This window comes from Onychostoma macrolepis, chromosome 11, assembly GCF_012432095.1.
Source record: "Onychostoma macrolepis isolate SWU-2019 chromosome 11, ASM1243209v1, whole genome shotgun sequence".
Taxonomy (NCBI): Eukaryota; Metazoa; Chordata; class Actinopteri; order Cypriniformes; family Cyprinidae; genus Onychostoma; species Onychostoma macrolepis.
In genome coordinates this window covers 25,882,682-25,904,765 of record NC_081165.1, presented here as the reverse complement: position 1 = coordinate 25,904,765, position 22,084 = coordinate 25,882,682, and the positions used below count along the sequence as shown (strand labels likewise).

Genomic DNA, 22,084 nt, shown 5'->3' with positions numbered 1-22,084 from the left:
TCTGGATGAGCTGGAGCTCTCAGCGCTGCCTTCACATGCCCAGTCGACAGAGGAGGAGACACACAAACCCTCTGACAGTGGGTCACACTGGAACGCTCTTTCAGTCAGCTTCTGCAGAGGAGGACAGAACCTGAACCGAGGTCAGGCGAATGATGGAGGTGAGTTTCTGGAACAGTCATGTGATTTATGCTGAATCAATAGCTTTGTTTTAAACTCAAACTTTGCAGTGCAAACCAGTTCAATGAATTGCTTTTTAAGTAAAAAACATTCAGCATATTTTCAGCACAAATCTTGAGGAGACTTTGTATTTTGTGCTGAGAATTTATAATAGTTCACCATTTTCTAACCGACCTCAATTTTTGGCAGATCTACTACAGTAAGCGCGGTTCTTAAAACCATATAGTTAAATTATATTTCTAGCTGAATACTGAGAAGAACAGTATTGAGAGTTGATTTTCTCACATTGAGCGTCATCATGCAGCAGCAGGAAGTGCAGTTACAGGATGTGCCTGTTTCCTCCTGTTCCTCCCCTCAGAACAAAAGGGTGATGTAGAAAACAACAACACCCTGTTTTATATGGCATCTTCATGAGTTGATGTATAAGGAGAGAATTTTTTTTTTTTTTTTTTACATTATACAACAATAGATATATTGTTCAAAATGAATTATTTTTTAGTTGTTAACATGTTCAATGTTAACTCCTCCTCTTATTTTCTAACGAAATTCACTGTGACATTTAAATTGTCATTGCAAAAAGTGAATTTAGGTTTGAGGAAGCACTAGCGTTATTTGTTTGTACCTGCCACTTGAGGGCTATTCACACTGTGCTTAACCCCAGGTTATCTTCATTCTAAGCTTTTAACCCTAGGTGCATTTCACACTGGTAATTTAGAAGGACCCCTCATAATTATAACAGTGATTAAGCACATGCTTTACTCTTAGATGCTATTGGAACTGAATTTTTCTGTATTATGTTTTTTCTTCTTCTTTTTTTCCTTTTTCTGGATTATATCTTAGTTAAATTAAATACAACCCGAATTCCAGAAATGTTGGGACGTTTTTTTATTTTATTTGAATAAAATGAAAACTAAAAGACTTTCAAATCACATGAGCCAATATTTTATTCACAATAGAACATAGAGAACATAACAAATGTTTAAACGGAGACATTTTTTTTATCCACTAAATGAGCTCATTTCAAATTTGATGCCTGCTACAGGTCTCAAAATAGTTGGCACAGGGGCAACAATGGGCTGGAAAAGCAAATATTTTTGAAAAGATTCAGCTGGGAGAACATCTAGCAGCTAATTAAGTTAATTGACATCAGGTCTGTAACATGATTAGCAATAAAAGGGATGACTTAGAGAGTCTCTCAGAAGTAAAGATGGGCAGAGGCTCTCCAATCTGTGAAAGAGTGCGTAAAAAGATTGTGGAATACTTTAAAAACAATGTTCCTCAATGTCAAATTGCAAAGGCTTTGCAAATCTCATCATCTACAGTGCATAACATCATCAAAAGATTCAGAGAAACTGGAGAAATCTCTGTGCGTAAGGGACAAGGCCGAAGACCTTTGTTGGATGCCCGTGGTCTTCGGGCCCTCAGACGACACTGCATCACTCATCGGCATGATTCTGTCATTGACATTACTAAATGGGCCCAGGAATACTTCCAGAAACCACTGTCGGTAAACACAATCTGCCGTGCCATCTGCAGATGCCAACTAAAGCTCTACCATGCAAAAAGGAAGTCGTATGTGAAAATTGTTCAGAAGCGCCGTCATGTCCTGTGGGCCAAGGCTCATTTAAAATGGACTGTTTCAAAGTGGAAAAGTGTTCTATGGTTAAACAAGTCCAAATTTGACATTCTTGCTGGAAATCACGGACGCCGTGTCCTCCGGGCTAAATAGGAGGGAGACCTTCCAGCGTGTCCTCAGCGTTCAGCTCAAAAGCCAGCATCTCTGATGGTATGGCGGTGCATAAGTGCATACGGTATGGGCAGCTTGCATGTTTTGGAAGGCACTATGAATGCTGAGAGGTATATAAAGGTTTTAGAGCAACATATGCTCCCCTCCAGATGACGTCTATTTCAGGGAAGGCCTTGTGTATTTCAGCAGGACAATGCAAATCCACATACTGCAGCTATTACAACAGCATGGCTTCGTAGTAGAAGAGTCCGGGTGCTGAATTGGCCTGCCTGCAGTCCAGAGAACATTTGGCGCATCAATAAACAAAAAATACGTAAAAGATGACCACAAACTCTTCAGCAGCTGGAAACCTATATCAGGCAAGAATGGGACCAAATTCCAACATCAAAACTCCAGAAACTCATAACCTCGATGCCCAGATGTCTTCAAACTGTTTTGAAAAGAAGAGGAGATGCTACACCATGGTAAACATGTCCCCGCCCCAACTATGTTGAGACCTGTAGCAGGCATCAAATTTGAAATGAGCTCATTTTGGGCATAAAATTGTTAAATTTCTAAGTTTAAACATTTTTTATGTTCTTATGTACTCTATGTGTGCTTTTTGATCGTTTGAGTCACAGTTGCTAAAAATTGCCAAATAAATTCTGAAAGTCTGAAAAGTTGCTAAATCTAGCAACAAAACTGCTATGCAATCAGTAACACTGACATCTCAAATATGCAAATATTTAAACAAATTATGAGCAGTGTGAAAAGTGAACAAGAAAACCCAGGATTCCCTATACCAGAGGTTTAGAATGACCTGGGGTTAACTTCTTGAAGCGTGAAAAGCCCTTTGGATGGACATTTTGTATCTAATGGAACTATTTCAATACTTTTTTGGACCACTGTAGAGTGTCAGCCCAACCTAACTCAAGTCTCATCTAAAGTAAAGACTGGTTTTGCACATTTTCTTGCAATATTTCACATAAGTGACACGTTCCAGCAGAGATCGGACAGTCTGGTGTCGGCGGACTCTGAACTGGCGCAGTGTGAGACGGAGGTCAACATTTTACTGAAGATCATTTCTGACCTCAACAGGAAGATGGACTCCCTACAAATACCACGGTAATCTCGGCTTCAAACAATTGCAAACTATATATATATTGCTCTACACTAAGTGAAAAGGTCTGTGTTCTCTCAGAGAAAGTCCAGTCGGGGTCAGTGGGTGCGTCCCGCAGCAGGGCTCGATGGTGGACGCTGGCACAGCATCAGTGGAGTCCAAGACCAAGAACGTCTGCAGGGACTCAGAAGGCATGTTGTGTTTATACAATGCCTCATCGTCAATCACAGTAAATGCTGTGTCAGAACGGACAGCCTGCTATTTACTGCGCTGTCGGTTCTGCCAGACTTTTGTTTCCAAATGCAAAGCTACTTATTAAACTTTAAAATTATTTTCTCTGGGCACATTGTAACGTTTCCTACACATGCTAGCAATTTTTTTCTAAATTAAGACTCCTCTGAGAAATTGTATGAATTTTTTAGTTGGGAGGAAAAATAACACTAAAAACCAAAAACTTTGGAAAAAATCCATGAGTTTTCATAATGGTGTTCATATCTGCTCACAACGGTGTGCAAACAACTAAAAAGTTATTTTTTTATGATGATGATGATGGTAATAATAAAATATTGCTAATCTTTTTTTTTTTTTTTTTTACATAATAATTAATATTCAACCTAATTATTAGTGTTTTTCCACATCTTTTTTTTATGTTTTTTTTGTTTTGTTATGAATATGAATATGGATGAAGTCAGGAATAAAAAATAATACTAAAAAACAAAAACGTAGTGAATAATTTATGAGTTGCTTTCATAATGGAGTGCAAACATCTAAAATGAAATGTATTGTCATTTTCATTATTATATTATTTTTAATAGTAGTAGTATTCATCATCATCATCATTATCATTATCATTTTTAATGTTTTAATAATAAAATAATAGTCATAATTTCTAGGAATCTGGATCTTAATACTAATTATTAAAATTATTATTAATAGTAGCATTCAATGTCATTAGTGGTGTTTTGCCACATATTCTGTTGATGAGTTTTGTGTAAGAATAAATAGGCATGTTGGGAGGTAAAATAACACTAAAAATTAAAACTTATTGTTTTTCTTCATAATGGAGTGCATGTAAACATATAAAAGTTATTTAGGAATAACTTATTTATTATTATTAAATAACTTTAAATACATTTTAAAATTTATATGTATTTAATAATAATATTCATCATTAAAAAAAACATTCTACAGAATAAAGTAAAGAATTATAATTATTTTATTTTATTAATACAATAATAAATCAAAGGAATTTGGCTCATAACTAAAAATAATTATAATTATAATAAAAATATTAATACAATTTTAAGTTTTGTCACATTTTCCCTAACTACTTCAATATTTTGTATGTATTTGTTTACTAAGTGTATTTGAACAATTTAAAAATTCCAATAACAATTTTGAAATTTACAAAAAAACAAAAAAAAAAAAAAAAACACTGTTTTTGCACAGGGGGCAGCAGTGAGCTGTGGAACGAGCTGCAGAAGGTTCTCTCTGCTCTTGAGACATCTAGTGGTCAGGGGAGGAAAATGCTCAAGCTGCAAACTCAGAATGCTGAGACGATCCGGGCAAAGCACCTCTGTGCAGCCCGGGACAGCTGGGTTCAGGCCACACAGGTGCTCATGTAGTCCCCGCTGTAGGATGCTGCATGTGCTGTACTCAGTCTGAACTTCCTCCAGCTCTGATCTGTGTGATCTGCCCCAGGTGCTGGAGGAGATGGAGAGGGACTTGGGGATCTCGTACCCCTCTGCTCTGCCCCCTGATGAGAGACGTCAGTATCAGCGGGATGTTCTCTCACTCTACAAACACAACCAAGACCTCAACGCCTCCTTGGAGAGCCGTCAGGAAGAGCTTATGGGTGCTGAAAGAACGCTGACGGATCTTGAGGACGAGAAAAAGTGGCTACAGGAAAAGGTTGATGGGGACATTCTTAATCAATCATTAATCCTTCATAAACTCAATTACTACTACAAATCTACTGCGGTTTGCTATAGGACATAAATTGTTGGTGCCATAAATAGAAAAATATATGGAAATATGTTATAATAAAATTATATTAAAATGTGATTTATTAATTATTATTATTAATAATAACAATAATACTTTTACTGTTTTTATAAAATAGTGATCATGATTTTTAGGAATGTGAATAATAATCATTATTAATGTTATTTTTAATAATACAAATTTAAATAGAAAATATTTTGGCAAAACACCTCCAATTAATTTTTTTTTTTTTATGAGTTTTTTTTTGTAAAAATGGATATGGATGTTAAGAAGAAAAATAACACTAAAATAGTTTTCTTCATAATGAAGTATAAACATCTAATTATAATTAATTATGATATTATATCCTAAATGATATTATAATAATATAAACATGTAATAATAATAATATTTATTATTATTATTATTATTATTATATATTAAAATAGCTTTTCTACAGAATATACTAAAGAATAATAACGATCATTTTCTTATTTTAAGAAAAACTGTAGAATTTCCATCTGGTATAGGACATAAATTAATGGTGCCATAAACAAACATATAGTTAATTAATAAAAATATATTAAAATATGATTTCATATTCCATAGTCCATATGCAACCAACATTAAATTAAATTATATTTAAATTGTATATCAGTGACACACCTCAAGTAATAATATCATTACTTATTAATATTAAATAATATAAAATTAATTAATATATGATTATATACTGTATTTATTCATATCAAATAGTAGCTTTAACCATTATATTGTGCATCTTTTTTTAGCAATAGAATAATGTGTATTTATATTAATTAACAGATAAGCCAAAAAAACCTTTAATGTTTATTACACTTAAAACACTTTATTACAAATATATATATATATATATATATATATAAAATTTCTTTTTTTTTTTTTATTGAGTCATATAATCAATCAATAACTTCTTCTGAACTCATCTTTTGGCAGGTGGTGGACCTGAAGAGGAAATGGCTGTATGGAGTGAGTCGTTCTCCTCCTGTTAGTCCGTCATTGCCCTCCAGTCGAACTTCAAGCCCTTGCTTTTCCTCTCCTCCATATCCTGGATCCCCGCTGCTGTCCCGCAAACTACCCAGCTCCAGGCCGGACTCCCCTTCATCTCCCTGCACCGTTGATTCTGTGCTTCAGGCTGAGATCGAAAAGCTGCAGAGGTGAGAGATTAATAGTTTTATTCCTCTATACTGACCTCGGATTATGATATACGTCCAAAGACAACAACACCAACCCCCCCCTAAAATATTGAGCTGTGGTTCTCATGCAGGGGACACGGGTTTGAGTCCGTCTAGATAAGGTGTTCTCATTGGCTATACAGTTGCTAGGGTGTTCTGGATGGTTGTTACCTGGTTGGTTTGAAATCTTGGTAGCTTCAGAAGCTGTTAAAATGAACAGAATCCCTTCCAAATATCCCTGAAACTGATTCAAATATAGAATCTTATGAATGAGAGCAAGTTCACCATTTCAGTGCATTTTTATCACTCAGACAAGTATGTTCTATGCAATTGTTTTGATTGAGGGAAACAAACTACATTTCTATTTTCAATATGATTAGTTCTTCAGACATTCTTCTTTATGTACAATAAGTATCAGCTGTATGGGAAGTGACTCACACTTGGTTTACGACCATTGAAAATGGTCACATTGAGATTCCTATATCTCCGGGATTGAACCATATAGGGCCTTAAAATGAAAATTTCAAAAGGAAAATGTATTAAGAACCAAACCATATTAAGATATCTTTAATACCGGCACACAAACTTTGGAAAAATAATATTTATAGCACTCGGACAGGTGTGTTCAATGCAGTTGTTTGGTAGAGGGGAAAAAAGATGCATTTCTAGTTTCAACATTATTTGTTTTTCAGACATTCCTCCTTTTTGCAAAGTGACCCACATTTGGTTTTTGACCACTATAAATGTGTGCAATATAACAGTTTACTCAAGGAGCCACATTGAAATCCCTGTATCTCTGCAAATGAACCATAAGGGCTCTTTTTCTTCTGAAGATTATTTTCTGAAGATACTCAGAAAATAAAAATATACTTCTGTGAACTGTAATATTTTGGCTTTCATCACTATTTATGTTAATTAAAAACGAACTAACTCAAAAGTTTGAGCCAGGGAAGTTTGCAAAATTTGGTTGTTATTTCACCGACCCCTTAACCCTAATTATTGAATAACGTTTGAATGCTGGATCTCTTCTGACAGGTGTGTTTTCTCTGAGCAGGTGTCTGGAGCGTCTGAAAGCTAGGAACGAGCGACTGAATGCTGCACTGGTCAGAAGGAAAGGAGAATCGGAGCAGCTGAGCATGAGTCTTAGCCGACAGGAGGCAGACGGCTCGGCTCTACACATGGCTCTGGCATACTGGTGTGTGCTGCTGTCTTCACCTCTGTTTCACACTGCATTGCACTGTCTCTTATATATATCACAGTCGTTTCTAAAACTGATCCTGAAAGTGTTTTTTTTGACATTGTAAACCTTGACCTTTGGCGTGTGTGAGTGGTATGCTGACAATGGCTCTTTGATTGACAGTGAGGAGTGTGAGGAGGCTTACGGTGACCTGCTGTCCCTGTGCGAAACCAGAAAACAACAGAATGCAGGTGCTGCACACTCTTTGAATTACAGCTCATGTGGCGCATAAACACATGCACATGAGCTGTAACCACGCACGTGTAAATACAATGTTTTTCTCTTTCAGAAACAATTAGCACACCCCAGCCTGACCTCTCAAAATCAACTGAGGAGAATTTGGACAAAGGCGAGTCATCCTCCAGTCCACCAGATGGCACTGCTGAGACCAAACCAAGCAGGTTGTTGTTGTATATGCAATCTCTTTAGGTGTAATGTTGCTCAATTTCAATGGACTATTTCCGCGTTCTTTCTTAATAAGGCTTAGGTGTTTCCGATAACGGCGTTAAATGCAAACCAACAGTTACATAGGAGAACACAGATTACTTTGTTTTGGGGCTGTCAGTTGATTAAAGCAATGAATCACATTCTCTGCATTAACGTGAATGATTCTGAACCTTTTCCAAATGTGCGAATAATAATGAAATGAATTTCCTTACTAACCTGCAGCAGTCTAGTGCTCATCTTCTCATTAACACTGTTTTTCACATGAATTTTTCATAAATGAGTTTGACAGATAAACAGGATTTGCTTGTGTGTGTTGCTCTTATTTCAGACTTTTAAAATAGACTGAATGAATGCAGTACCTACCTTAAAGAAATGCAACAATGTTAATCATATTTAATTGTAGACAGTAATGCATTAACGGGGGTACAACTATGCATATTAAATTCTTTGAAAATGGAAGGGTGTCACAAAACTCAGTGCAAGTAATCCATTGGAATCAGTGCAGTGAAGAATTTCTATGTAAATTTTGTATCAAACAGTTATTTATAATATTTGGACAGCAGTTATTTAGGGTTTGTTTGTTTCTTTGGATGCTTATTTTGGCAGCATTATTCCATATTTCATTCATCATAATTTGTCACACCAAATTTCATCAAGCAACAGTAAATGTGACACAATTTCAGGCTCGTTCTCAAGTTGCGCACTTGATGTTTAAGATAACTTGTTTGTCACGTTGATGTCCACAAGACTGTAAGGTGTCCCATTTGACATTTTAGGTTTCAGAAAGGTGCTGTATATGTCACCAAAGTACTCTGAGAAGGATCTCATAAGCTTAGGGTGGCATTTGAGAAAGGGCCTTAATCAGACAGAGATATCCGGGGTTGCACCTCAATTTGCTTGATATCTGTCCCATGTTGCATGCAATATTAAGGTTAGTGCATTGAAAATTATAGGTTGTGTGCCGATTCCATACTTCTGCTATGCACTAAGTACTTTGAGAGTATATGAGTAAATACATGCTTGTGAGTTGGAATAGTACTGTATGTAAGTATTGGGACACTAAAATGTGTTTGCATGAGTAAGTGTTACCAACTAGTTATTTTTTTAAAGCATAAAATTAATATTTTTTTAAATTCTTAACTTTAAGCTTAATTTAAAAATGTAGCCATTTTATAATCCCTCTGTTTCTTTAGTGCATTACATGGATAAATATCTCATCTGCACACCTACTAGTTTCAGTGGACACCGGTATGCAGCTTGAATCTGAGTTCAATTATCTCAACAAAGCTTTTCGGTCCCAATTAGATTAATTACACTGGCTTAACATGTAATTACCTTCCCAAACCAATTCAATTCAATCAATCCACTTATTTTGGTCTGATAATGAAACAGACGTCATCTTAGATCTGAAAAGCCTCTCTCATTCTTCCTCTCTCCCTTTTTCCGTAAACTGCAGCTTGTCAGAGAAGGAGTTTGAGGACAAGTCTGGCGTACTTCTCCAAAGGATCTCCAGGCTGAAGCAGGACAGGGCTGCTGTGTGTATCCCGCAGCGGGGCGAAGCAGGAGAGGGCAAAATCAGTCCTGACACTGGCACGCTCGCAGGGGTCAGAGGTCGCACCAGTTCACTTTCCAAAAACACCAAAGAAGAGAAAGCGGCTCTGCTGTATGAGCTGGTGACAGTCAGGGTGAGCCATTATGAAACGTTTACCCCTATTTTATATATTCAGAACCAGCTTTAATCCTTGCATGTCAGTTTAAAAAAGTTACACAGAGGTCCTTAGAGGACAAAATCTCCATGCCAAATAAATTGTCATGAAATATTGTATATTAACATTTTGTTTTCTGTTTTCACTGACATCTTTTTTACCAACATCAGTCCTGATCATTTATATCAGTTTTAAGTGATATATCAATAAATATGTTAATTGATTTAAAGTATACTTAGTATGAAATAAATGTATTTTAAATATATTATGGCATAGTTTTTTTTCTGGGGTAGCAAAAACATTATGATGCATTATTAGGCTATTTTTTTGCAGTGTCAGATTAAAGGAAAAACATTAACACACACACACGTTTGTTTTTGTGAATTGCGGGGACATTCCATAGGCTTAATTGTTTTTATATTGTACAAACCGTATTTTCTATCGCCCTACACCAACCCTACACCTAACCCTACCCCTTACAGGAAACTTTGTGCATTTTTAGATTAAAAAAAAAAAAAAAACTAATTCTGTGTGATTTATAAGCCTTTTGAAATATGGGGATATGTCCTCATAAATCACTTTCTCCTTGTAATACCTATGTCATACCCATGTCATTATACAAATTTGTGTCCTCATATGTCACAAAAATGCACACACACACACACACACACACACACACACATTTCTCCTTACAAACATGCAAAACACACTCTGATATCGATACTAATACACCCACACAATCATAATTACATAATTTCAATTCAGTTGCCTTTTTAGCAGAAGCAGTTAACAGCAAAAAAAGTATGCCTTTCCAACAGAATCAAAGCCTATTAACAAAGAATGCATGAATATATGCTTAAATAGCACTGGGATTAAATATTACAGTATTAATGGGTTTCAAAGGGGACATTTTTGTCCTTTAGGTACAAAAAATACACCCAGTATCATGTGTAAAAGAGATGTATGAAAGAAAATGAAATATTAAAATTATACTTTTTTTTTTTACACAATTTATGCTGTTTGCGTTAACACAGCCAAAATGGCAAACAAAAATGAAAAAGACAAAAATGTCCCTAAGGATGGACAAACGATGCAATCATATATGTTATGAATGTGATGCCATGCAGTTTTATCATGATTACTTTACAGCTGAAATGTACGGTTTCTCATAACATGATTTAATTTGTACAGGAGGAGATGTCAGAGATGCGTGGGAATCTGCGGCTCCTGGAGAAAGAGAGGCGGTGTTTGGACATGGCGCTGATGGTCCAGAGTGCCCAGGATTCTGCTGGTGCTCTGATCCTGGACAGTCTGCGAGATGAGCTGGGGGAGAGGAGAGCCACTCAACAGGTGCTTTGAAATGTGTCGACTAGTGTGTCAAAAGTTGATATATTTTAAAAATGTAACGATAACACTTTACAATATGGTGACACTAATATGCATTAATTCATGCTTAACAAATGCACAGATAATCAAGAGTTAATGTATAACTCATGAAGAACTAAACCATTTATTAACAATTGCTGCATCAGCAAAAATGAACATTCTATATGATTCATAGATTAAGTAATCAATAAATTGTTATTAGTTAAATGTGTCAAAGTATTAATTCCCTAATGACATATTATATTAACTAATAGTGTAAATGAATGTTAATTACCACAATGGGTTCAAGCGTGCATTTCAACTTCCAGTTGTCTGCTTTAATCATTAGCTTATGATACAGTATGCATGGGTATCATTATGGTGTGCCTATACTTGTTGAGGCACATGACTAACTAACTAATTCAAAATCTATAACCACAATGACATATTACTTAACAATTAGTTAATAGTCATGTGCCTCAACAAGTAAAGTCATAACATAATGATACCTTAGCAAATCATTAGCTAATGATTAATTAAAGCAGACAACTGGAAGTTTAAAAGCATGGCTTCGACCCAATGTGGTAATTAACATATGCATTTACTTCATTAGTTAATAAAATAAGTTATTAGGTAGTTAATATATTATGATGCATTTAACTGATAACAATTTATTGATTACTTAATCTTTGAATCATATCGAATGTTCATTAGTTGCTGATGCAGAATCATTAATATATAGTTTAGTTTAGATTATCTGTACATTAGTTAAGCATTATTTAATGCATATTTGTGCACCCGTATTGTAAAGTGTTACCAACGTAACTATAACAGCCTTTCCTGATTACAGTTACTGATACACTGTAAAAAAAAAAAAGTTGCGAGAACTTAAAATTTTAAGGCAACCAGCTTCAGCAGATTTTTGAGTTTGCTCAACTTATTTTTGTGGGAGATTCTCAAATTTTTATTGTATAAACTTAAAACAACAAGTTGAGAAAACTCAAAAATCTGCTGAAGCTGGTTGCCTTAAAATTTTAAGTTGGCTCACCTTTTTTTTTTTTTTTTTTACAGTGTAGTACCAATCTGGTACCTGCTTATATGCGTCTGCTTTTAAATGTTCCCTTGTGTGAAGAGCATCAATGGTTTCTATTTACAACAGGGTTGAGCTCTGTAGCCAATCATAGACATGTTTGTTGAGAGCATGAACCCAATGACCAATCAGAGGTGTTTAAGTCAGAATCCATTGAGTTTGTTCAGCATGCCTGCTTACAAATTGTTTCACTATAACCAACAAAGTATAAACACAATATAAGTAAGAGATTTATTGTGCAGTATAAACGGGAGTTTTCACTCAGTCAATGAGCTCCTGCTGCGGCTGAACTGATTTGATTATAAAGGGAGCGTTCTTTGCTCGCTTTCTGCATAAACCCATTCATAATTTGAATAAAAGTTTTATTTTTCATGCTGAATCTGAAATTGCGATGATTGACATAATAACCACAGCAACTGACAGGGCAAAAACAATCTGATGTGTCAAAACTAGTGGTGTCAAAATTAGCGCGTTAATGCATTTATGCATTTTACATTTATGCATTTAGCAGACGCTTTTATCCAAAGCGACTTACATTGCATTCAAGTTACAGTTTTTACATTTGATCAGCTCTTGCTTTCCCTGGGAATCGAACCCATGATCTTGGCGTTGCTAGCGCCATGCTCTACTATTTGAGCTACAGGAAAGCCTCAATGCAGGCGATTAATTTTTTCAGTTTAACGCGTTAAAAATATTTAACGCAATTAACGCAGGGGCCGAGCTAGGGTTGGCCACCCCTCTCACAACTGCTGTTTCTGTCACTTTTTCTCTTGACAAGAAGTGCATTTATTCAGTCTAAAAAGGTACTGTTTTTCCATTGCACGCACAAAGGTGCCTGCACGCTGTAGCGTGCCCTGTATCATTTCATATCAAAGCGCTAAATAAACTACGAGCATGCAATGTTGTGGTCAGTTAAGTCATGATGTTAGCAAAAAGGTGATTAAAACTGCCTTAAAACTGTGCGTGGCTGCGTGCATGTAGCCTAATATATTTTATATGAGTCACATTTAAGAACATGTCTCTAAAATGGTTTTCAAAACTGTCCTGGAGCAGCCCAGGCACTGTCTCCCTCATCTAACACACCTGATTCAACTCGTCAGCTCATTAATAGAGACTTTAAGACCTGAAGTGTGTCAGAAAAGGTGATGAGAGTTGAGAGAAAATACGTTGCGTGTCAGATCCGCGTCATGTTCAGCAGCCACAGCTTTTAAAGAAATAACAGCCAAAATAACCTAATAACCAGCTGCTGTGATGTCTGTTCATCAAAGGACAAAGAAAACAAAAACAAAAAAAGAGGAAAAAATTACTTTTATAGCTTTAAGGATTCATCTAAATTTAATTGAGTATTCATAGTGTTTGATAACTTCAATTTCAATTTCTGTATATTTCTGCTGAAAGGCACAGGTAAATATGACATTTATAATAATGGGTTTATGTGAAGATTGTTTTAAGTTTAAGAGTTAAGTTATTTTTTAAAAGTCTAATAAATGTTAAAATTGATATCTCTCAATTATACTGTAATGTTGAATGGCTATAGTCAATAGGTAAATATGGGGGGGGGGCAATTTAATAGAGAAATCAGTATTGGTATCAGTGATACTGGCCTTCAGTAATGAAAAAGAGATGCCATTAAACAAATATTAAAAAATATACTGTCTTTATGTTGTTTGTACATTAATTTGAAGATTGAATGTGAAATTATTGCAAAATAAAAGTATATTTAAAAACTTTAATGTTAGGGGGGATTAATCGCGATTAATTTCAGAAAAATGTGCGATTAATTAGTTACTTTTTTTAATCGATTGACAGCACTAGTTAAAACAGATCTGTGCATTAAGTCTACCAGTGTAAATGCAATAGACCTGTAACTTGTTCTGTTACCTGTAATGCTGTAATTCTTTGATATTCATAAAACAACGTTTACATAATTGAACAATATTTGAAGGCTACAGGCTAATGTCTTAACTTATTATTTACTTATAATCATACTTATGAGTGATAACATAAATGAGCTTAAAGCTGATATTACTTTAATAGCCTGCACATTGTAATATCTTCATTCTTGATTGTTTAGGACCCTGAGGGTCACTTTCCAGCAAGATTAGCTGGTACAGGTGTGTTTAATTAGGACTAGATTTTGCTGGAAGGTCATCCTCCAGAAGCAGAATTGGACACCCCTGGGTTTGGAAATGTACTATTATGTTTGCATGATGGTCAACAGAAAAGTGTGAGTTACAGTGTGTCAAATTACCAGATGATTAATCTGTTTAAAGCTTCGGGAACACTGAAAAGTATACCTTTTCTTGTTTGTAGAGAATTGCTGAAAACTTGGCAAAACTAGAAGGTGGAGGGGGAATTCCTGGTCCTCGGAATCACTCTATCCTAAGAGAACTACAAGCAGCACTGCAAAGGTAGGAAAAGACATCAAACTACATCAGACACTTGGGAAAAAGACTCATTGCTTGACCTGTGGATGTTCTACTTCCTGTTGCAGGGAACAGTCCTTGAGGAAGAGAGTGGCAGCTTTACGTGAGTCGCTAGACTCGGCGCTCACAGACAGCACTACTCAGAGAAGGATCAACAGAGAGGAGATTGCGCGTCTCTCCCGCTACTACACGTAATCCAAAACCACATCACAACGCTATCATTAGCATAAGAAGTAGAGCATATATAATCACATGGTTGTCATAGTAACAGCTTGTATAGTCACATGATCAACAATTCTGACAAATATGTAACAGAGGCTAGCTGGTATAAGAGCTGTCAAGTCACCTTTATACAAAAGAAGACTTTGTCAAAGAAGCTTCACAGAGATAAATAGGAAATAGCAGAATCAATTATGGAAACTCAATTATGAAGACAGTTCAGATTCTGCTGTAAAGCAGCTCTAAACCATGTTGAAATGACCAGCATATGATGTATGTTTTGAAGCATGGTAGCTGGTTTGAGCTGGTTTAAGCGGGTCCTTAGTTGGTCCTGAGCTGTTTATAAGCTATAAGCAAGACATAATAGAGTCATTATTTAACTCAGGTCAGTTCAATGTTGGTTCAGTACAGATCAAATCTCTCGATTTATTAAACATAATCATTTGTGATTTTTGTCTACTGTTTATTTATCTTAAAAAAACGTTTAATTTTAATTCGGCCTTTGCATTATCTTGCATTTGTAACAAGCCTCTGTAAGCTTGTGTGGTTGCCAGATTCAGGAGTTTAAATCCTTTTTTCATCAATCGATACACTTCCTGCTCAGTGGTTAACTGAATCTTCCCACCCTGGCAACCATGCACATGGACTCTCTCTGCAATAAAGGAAAAATCGCTGATGAGCTGAAAACACTGGTCAATCATTTATCGATCTATATTGAGATATTCTGCTCAAATTAAAGTGTAAAACAGCCAGTGTGTTTTCTTTGACACAGTTGTTTGCACTGTTCGCTTTGACTAAATCTGTGCGCAAACTATGCGAGTTGATGTTCTCTTGATGATCATGATTAACCATTTAATCTTTATTGTGCAGCCTTAATTAAAGCTATGCAGGTAAACCTCACTCACCTGGCCTCAAGTGGTTACAGTCCTTAGAGTCCTTGTTAGTGAGCCTGATTCCCATGTCAGTCGATGTTGATTTGAATCTTATTTGGAACGGTGCAAAACCACCAATTTATATTGGTGCCGTGACCCGGATGGGAGCGAGGTCTTTAGCATCCTTGTTAATGTGTCCAACTCCAGTTGACGCTGGTTTGTATCCTGCTCACACTTGTATAAGACCAATGACAATAGTTACAAAAAGTTAGCTTTATTTGTGTACACTTATATGTCAACAAACCATGTATGCTAGAATAATCACAATCATTTTTTTCCAACAGTAAAGCTTCAAGCACCTACAGAAGTTCTCGAAAGAAGCACCAGGAGCAGCTGTGGCGACTGGAGAAGCAAATCGCAGTCATGAGCGAGCGTCATGCTAAAGAAGAGGCCGAGCTAAGTGCTACACTAGAAGCAATGGAGTGGAAGAGAGAGGAGACAATACTCTAGACACTGCAGTCCTTCTTAGTATTATTTTATTGACAAACATTTCTGAAAGCTAATGATGAACATTGATTTGGAGTGAGAGGCTGGGTTTAGCATCATTGACCTACAAAAATAAAATTGCAACTAAAATTGCAGCACTAGGATGCACCATTTGGCAATAAGGTAATAGGTTTGCTGGCTATACTGACTTCTGTTAGTGTAGATGCAGCATCACACAAAAGTTTTGTTACTGACCTGATCCTAGGAATACTTTTCGAAGGCATATTTTTCACCCATGTGAAAAAGTTTTACTGAATATTTATTAGCCATTTTGCTGTGAAGCCAAGTGCAAAGATTGTAAGTATAGCTATTGGAAAAGGCCAGCTATTCTAGTCCTTGATATTACTAATATATCTCTATATCATCATGTCAGTGTACATAATTTTACAAATATTTACTTTTAAGTATTATTCCTTTCTATTTGTACAGATATATAGGCCTATATGTGAAAAATTGCATGCAAATTTTGTTTATCATTTTAAAGTTATATTTAAAAAAAAATAAAAAATTATGATGAATAAAACAGTTACAGTTTTGATGTAGTTTAAAAACTACTGTGACCTGGTAGTTTGCTGTATGAGAGCAGGCAGCAATAACAACAACAGGTGTATGTGCATAAGAAAAACATTATATCAGTTTTGTCCATCTAACACAATTCGCTATTACATTGACAGATATCTCTATACAAACATTGTATTTTAGTTAAAGTGCCCCTATTATGCCATTTTTAAGGTTCCTAATATTGTTTTTGGAATCTCCTATAATAGGCTTACATGCATGCAAAATCATAAACGCTTTCGTTTTCTCAAAATATGTTTAAATATCACCTGGCATTCTAACGATTCTCAAATGATTTTTTCGAAGCAGTTCAAAGTTTTAGCCTCTCTAAACACCTCCTTTCTGTGAACCTACTGTGCTCTGATTGGTCAGATGGCCCTTTCTGTTGTGATTGGTCTCTACTGTGTACAATGTGTCAGAAATGATACGCCCATTGCCATGCTAGATAGAAAATATAAATATCTATTATTTATCATATTCACAGGTTGTGAGTCAGCTGGTCCAAATAAACTGTGTACTGAGCCATCTTTAAAGGGCAAGCGTTTTGTGAATCCCACATTGAACTCCCTGAGATTAAAGAAGCAGTCGCCAGTAAAATAAACAGAATGCAAAAAAGATTGGGATTGTACTGCTGCGTCTGTCATCTGTACACAAAACTTTCCACAAATGCAAAGAAAACAATTTTCATAACGTACAACATCGTTGTTTACACATAGCATTAAAACTGAAATACAAATTAGGAACTTTATTTTAATGAACAGAATTCCTAAAACTTGAACTAAAATGAACACAAAATCAGAAAATATAAAAATAAAATGTAATTGAAATATGAAGAAACTATTATAGTAGCTCAATGATACTAAAATAACACTGCGTTGTAATGCTGACCTCCTTTTGTCCATTCCCTCTTCACGATCAAAGCAGCTGCATAATCATTTTCATTTAAAAGCATTTTTTTCTTGTGAGTCTCAGGAAAACAGAGATCACAGAAAATGGGTCAGTGTGTGCCAGAGGTGGTGTGTCTTTCCCAGCGCGGATCACTCTTCCTGTGAAGATTCGGCCTCGCCGTCGCTCTCACACTGGAAACGGGGGGGAAGGGAGGGACACACAATAGAGAGAGAGGTCAGAGGAGCCTGACTCACACGTTTGTCTTCTCTTTCACTGATCCATGTCTTTCAGTGCCGCCTGGGCCAGCTGACTGCAGCTGTGGCAAAGGTTGAGTGTCACACCCCCGGGGTTAAAGGATTTGCTCTCTGTTGCAGGAGCTGCTGAATAAAGGGGGTCACAGGGTCACGATAAACACAGACTCTGTCCTGAACACGCCTGCTGGGAAAGATCCGAGTTTTAGTGATCGTTTGGATAAAGATAATGATTACGTCTCCTATATCCTCAACAAACTGCTGAAGTGATATGAAAACGTCATGCTGAATGATGAGATAATCATTCTTGTTTCTCCATAATCATTAATAAATATTACCCTCAATTTTGTGGTGATCACACTCACATTTTTCACCTGGGAGACAAAATAATGTGTGAAAAAAAGTCTTGTTGACTTAGGTATACAGGTCAGCATCTCGGTATGGTACTAATATGTACCATTTAGGTGCTAAGATATACATTTTAGGTATTTATATGTACCTTTAAGGTGCTAATATGCCCCCTTTATTGGTAAAAAAGGTACAACCCTAGTGACAGCTTTTGTACCTTTTTTTCTGAGAATGTACGAGGAAGATTAAAACTAATTTAAAAAGTGTGATTTCTACACCTAAGTCATGTAAATAAATGAAATATATATATATAAATATATATATATGCACTGGCCCTGCCAGTTACAAATTGTAATGTCTAATACTTTCTCATTTAACACAACAATAGCTTTAATTAATTTTTTGTGGGTATTTTCACAGTCAAATTTATGACACATCATGTAATTAATTAGATTAAAAATTTTAATCGACTGACAGACCTAATATATATATATATATATATATCCCTACCCATAAAATCACAAACAACTAGAAGTGCCATGTAAATTAAGAGGTCGAAAATATAAAAACTGAAATGTAATTAATTTTAATTAGAATTATTTTAGTAGTTTTTTCACTACAGAAACTAGGAATAGATTAAAATAATAATTAAAAAAAAAAAAAAATGGGAGTGGGACTTGGAGTCAAAAAAATAAAAAATCACTGACCTCGAACAACTAGCAACCATCTAAAACCAGAAGTCTAGTCAGGACCAGAGCAAAACTAGACCCCTCAAATCCAGCCCTCAATTCTTCATGCAAGAAATATATTGATACATAATTTTTCCCCACTCACTTAAGACATAACTCTTTGTAAATGCTCGCCATGTCAGGAATTGTGCACTTTTAATGCGCACTGTTTACATGCAATGTTATTCATAACTAACTCACAGAACTAATCAACTAATTCCCTCATTCAAATACAACAATCTGTGAAATGGAAAGTGAAGGCAAATGTCACAGAAGAGCATGTCACGCAAACCCAGCAGCATCTGTGTGGTGTAAAGTGTTTTAAGAGCTTTGGGATGCTCCGATCCCTGGGAAAAAACTCACAAAAACAGGAGCTGTCAATCACAGCAGGGGGATGGGTTATTAGGCCCCGCCCCCTCCTCGACAGCACACACGCACACACAGCAGGCTCTGACCCGCAGGGTTAAGGTCAGCTCATTTACCCCAAACATCATGTCACATTTAAATACGCTTCCCCCTGAACAGCGTGAGTGGATTGTAGCAGGCCGATGCTCTTTTTCTCACAGACGTCAATGCTCTCTTTTTCCTCTCGTACTCTGTTTCCTCCAGCCCTCCCTTTCTTCACTCTTAACCTCTCACACTCCACATTTAGTGGTATAACATGCTGCTATTCAGATAAAAAAAGACGTTTGACCCTGATCAAATGACTGAACGTGGTTTTTCTGTTCTCTCTTTCATTTCGCTTGTCCAACAGACTATTAAAGGGTGGAAAAATGAGTGGAAACATGCACTTACTCTCATGTCGTTCCAAACCCCGTTTGACTTTCATTCTATAATGGAGCTCAAATGGAGACATTTAGCAAAAAAAGTCCAAACCGATCATTTCAGTACACAAGCTTATTCTAAAATTTAGGGAACCTTTCATGTCCATTGATGATAATCAAATTGTTTATATAACAATTTTCTTAAGAAATATCATATTAAGAGAAAACATACCCTTTTTTCCCCAGCTTGCTTGAAATTGGCTTTATGTCTCTTAAATTAGTTTTTGCAATGCCTGCTTTTTGAATTGATAAGTCTTTTGACTTCAAAATAATAATGTCAACATTATCTAAATTAAATTATTATATATATTAAATGTATTTCTACAATCTAAATGCCTTAGAAAAATAGACAAATTTTACATTTCATTTTCTTTCACGAGAAAATATTTTATTTTGCTCATGTCGACTATGTTACTATGTAATTTTTTCTATATTTGATTTCCACTGACCCATTGTCAAGGTGTTTATTAATTGCTGGTTGAGTGCATTGTTCCGGTTTGCAATAATTTTATGATTTTAATTCAAATGAATATTAAAATGTGAGGAATATAGCAACATAGCAAGTAACATATAACATTTATAACATCAAGAATATAACATTTGGTTGGCCAAAGAAGACCTACCTTTGAAATTATGAGTCAAAATGGTGAATATCAAAATGGTGTGATTAAACTTGGCAACTAGCAAATATGTTACACTGAAACCAATGGCTGTTTTATTGAAAAAACATTTTGTTTTTACACTTTCTTCCTAATGTGAAATGTACCCTAAATTACATGACATGACTCTCATATTGAGCTTGCTTTTTTGGATCTTGACAGTGAATTAACCCTTCAAATAACTTAGACTGAAAACACACGCAGCCTCAACTGACCCCGAATCACTGACCTCACGTAAAAGCCTAACGCTCTTTTCCAGTTAGAGACGGATTAAAAGAGTAAGAATCTTAGAGGTGAAAGCAGGCAGCGGGGCTCTCAGTGGAGGGAGCAGGTTTGTAATCCCTTTACCCAATAAGATGTCTTCATTGAGCGTATTAGAGCCCATACTATCACCCCCGTTGACCCCTTTTCTTTCCCCTTTTGCTCTCCATCCCCTGTTTTCTCTGTCTAGGCTGCAGAATGGTAGTTTTGTACTTTTAGTGTGAGGTATTATTCACTTGTGCTAATCTGACAGCTGCATTTTCAATATTGCAACAGAATCGGTCTCTATTTATATACATTTATTCCATCCAGGTGACAAATTTAACAAATACGGTTTGTTCGAAAAAAGTGTTGTAGTAGTTGTTACGAAGCGTAAACTATACCGTAAAAAAGAAAAGGGAAATGTACCATAATCTTCTGCCAGTTTATCCATTAATTTTACATACATTTCCATTAAAAAAACAACACAATGAAGAGCAAAATTCAGGTAAAACACCTGTAACAAATCAATAAGGAAAATTCTTTAATATTAATACAGCACATTGTGTCCTATTTTTATGTATTTTAATTCATTAATTTATTTTTACAGTATAGAAGAGCAAAACTGCAGGAAAGTAGAAGAAGGGAAGAAATGTAAATAAATTTGATTTTATTTTAATAATAAAATATATATTTTTTAAATGTGGTTATATATTAAATAATAATTGTATATGCTTTTATTAGCAAGTTATTAGCTAAATTATTCCACCTTTGTTTAACCTAGTGAAACCAGGGTTATTATAACAAACTAAAATTAAAACCATTAAAAAAATGTTACTTGAAATAAAAAAAAAATATATTTTTAGGTGAAATAAAATATAAAAACCTTTCTATTTCAGCTAGTTGCCAATGCACAGTTTCTCAGTTTAATGAGATATTCTAAAATAGAATAACTAAAACTCAAATGAAAATTAATAAACTATGTAGACATAAAAATGACACAACAAAACGACTAAAACTTAAATCATTTATAATGGAAAATATAAATATAAAAACTATAATAGTATCTCAGAGCCACTAAAATAACGCTGAGAAGAACACTTGACTAAATGTTTAGTTGGTGCGAGACATCTTTAAAAGCCTGGAAATCAATACTAAGGTCAGCTCATTTGAATAACAATTGCTCAAGTGTGACTTTCCCACCAAATGAGGGCAGTTTGCTGTGTTTTTCTCAGGGTGGAGGATGTTGATTTGTGCTCCGCTGCGGCCCAACAGATGTTCGCTGCGGCGTGCTGGTCAGTGTCTGACGCTCCGTCTCTCTGTTAAGGTCAAAGGTCCACAACGTCGAGAGACAGACCTCTCGCACGGGTCAGAGAGCAATAGAGGCGAGAGAGTTCAGTGCATGCTGCTCGGGCAAATGCTTTTGCACCTATGAAATGGTTAAAGTTTAAACCCACTTT

At 35.6% G+C, this 22,084-nt stretch overlaps 1 protein-coding gene across 4 annotated transcripts; it reads left to right on the top strand.

The window, feature by feature from the left end:
• Positions 1–17: 17 nt before the first annotated feature.
• On the top strand, positions 18–19,967 carry ushbp1 (Usher syndrome 1C binding protein 1). 4 transcript variants are annotated; one of them, XR_009273386.1, is made up of 15 exons: positions 19–158; positions 2,907–3,028; positions 3,105–3,214; positions 4,473–4,636; positions 4,725–4,934; positions 5,982–6,202; positions 7,275–7,415; positions 7,581–7,648; positions 7,747–7,858; positions 9,361–9,589; positions 10,802–10,960; positions 14,379–14,476; positions 14,560–14,682; positions 15,927–17,808; positions 17,949–19,967. XR_009273386.1 is itself a non-coding variant. In XM_058791475.1 (14 exons), the coding sequence occupies exons 1-14, from the start codon at positions 150–152 to the stop codon at positions 16,090–16,092; spliced, it is 1,929 nt and encodes a 642-aa protein (XP_058647458.1). In that variant the 5' UTR covers positions 18–149; the 3' UTR covers positions 16,093–19,967. The 4 variants fall into 4 exon arrangements, 3 of the variants coding, with proteins under 3 accessions (XP_058647458.1, XP_058647457.1, XP_058647459.1); XM_058791475.1 differs by having other exon boundaries at positions 18–158; positions 2,910–3,028; positions 15,927–19,967; XM_058791474.1 differs by having other exon boundaries at positions 15,927–19,967.
• The last annotated feature ends 2,117 nt before the right edge of the window (positions 19,968–22,084 follow it).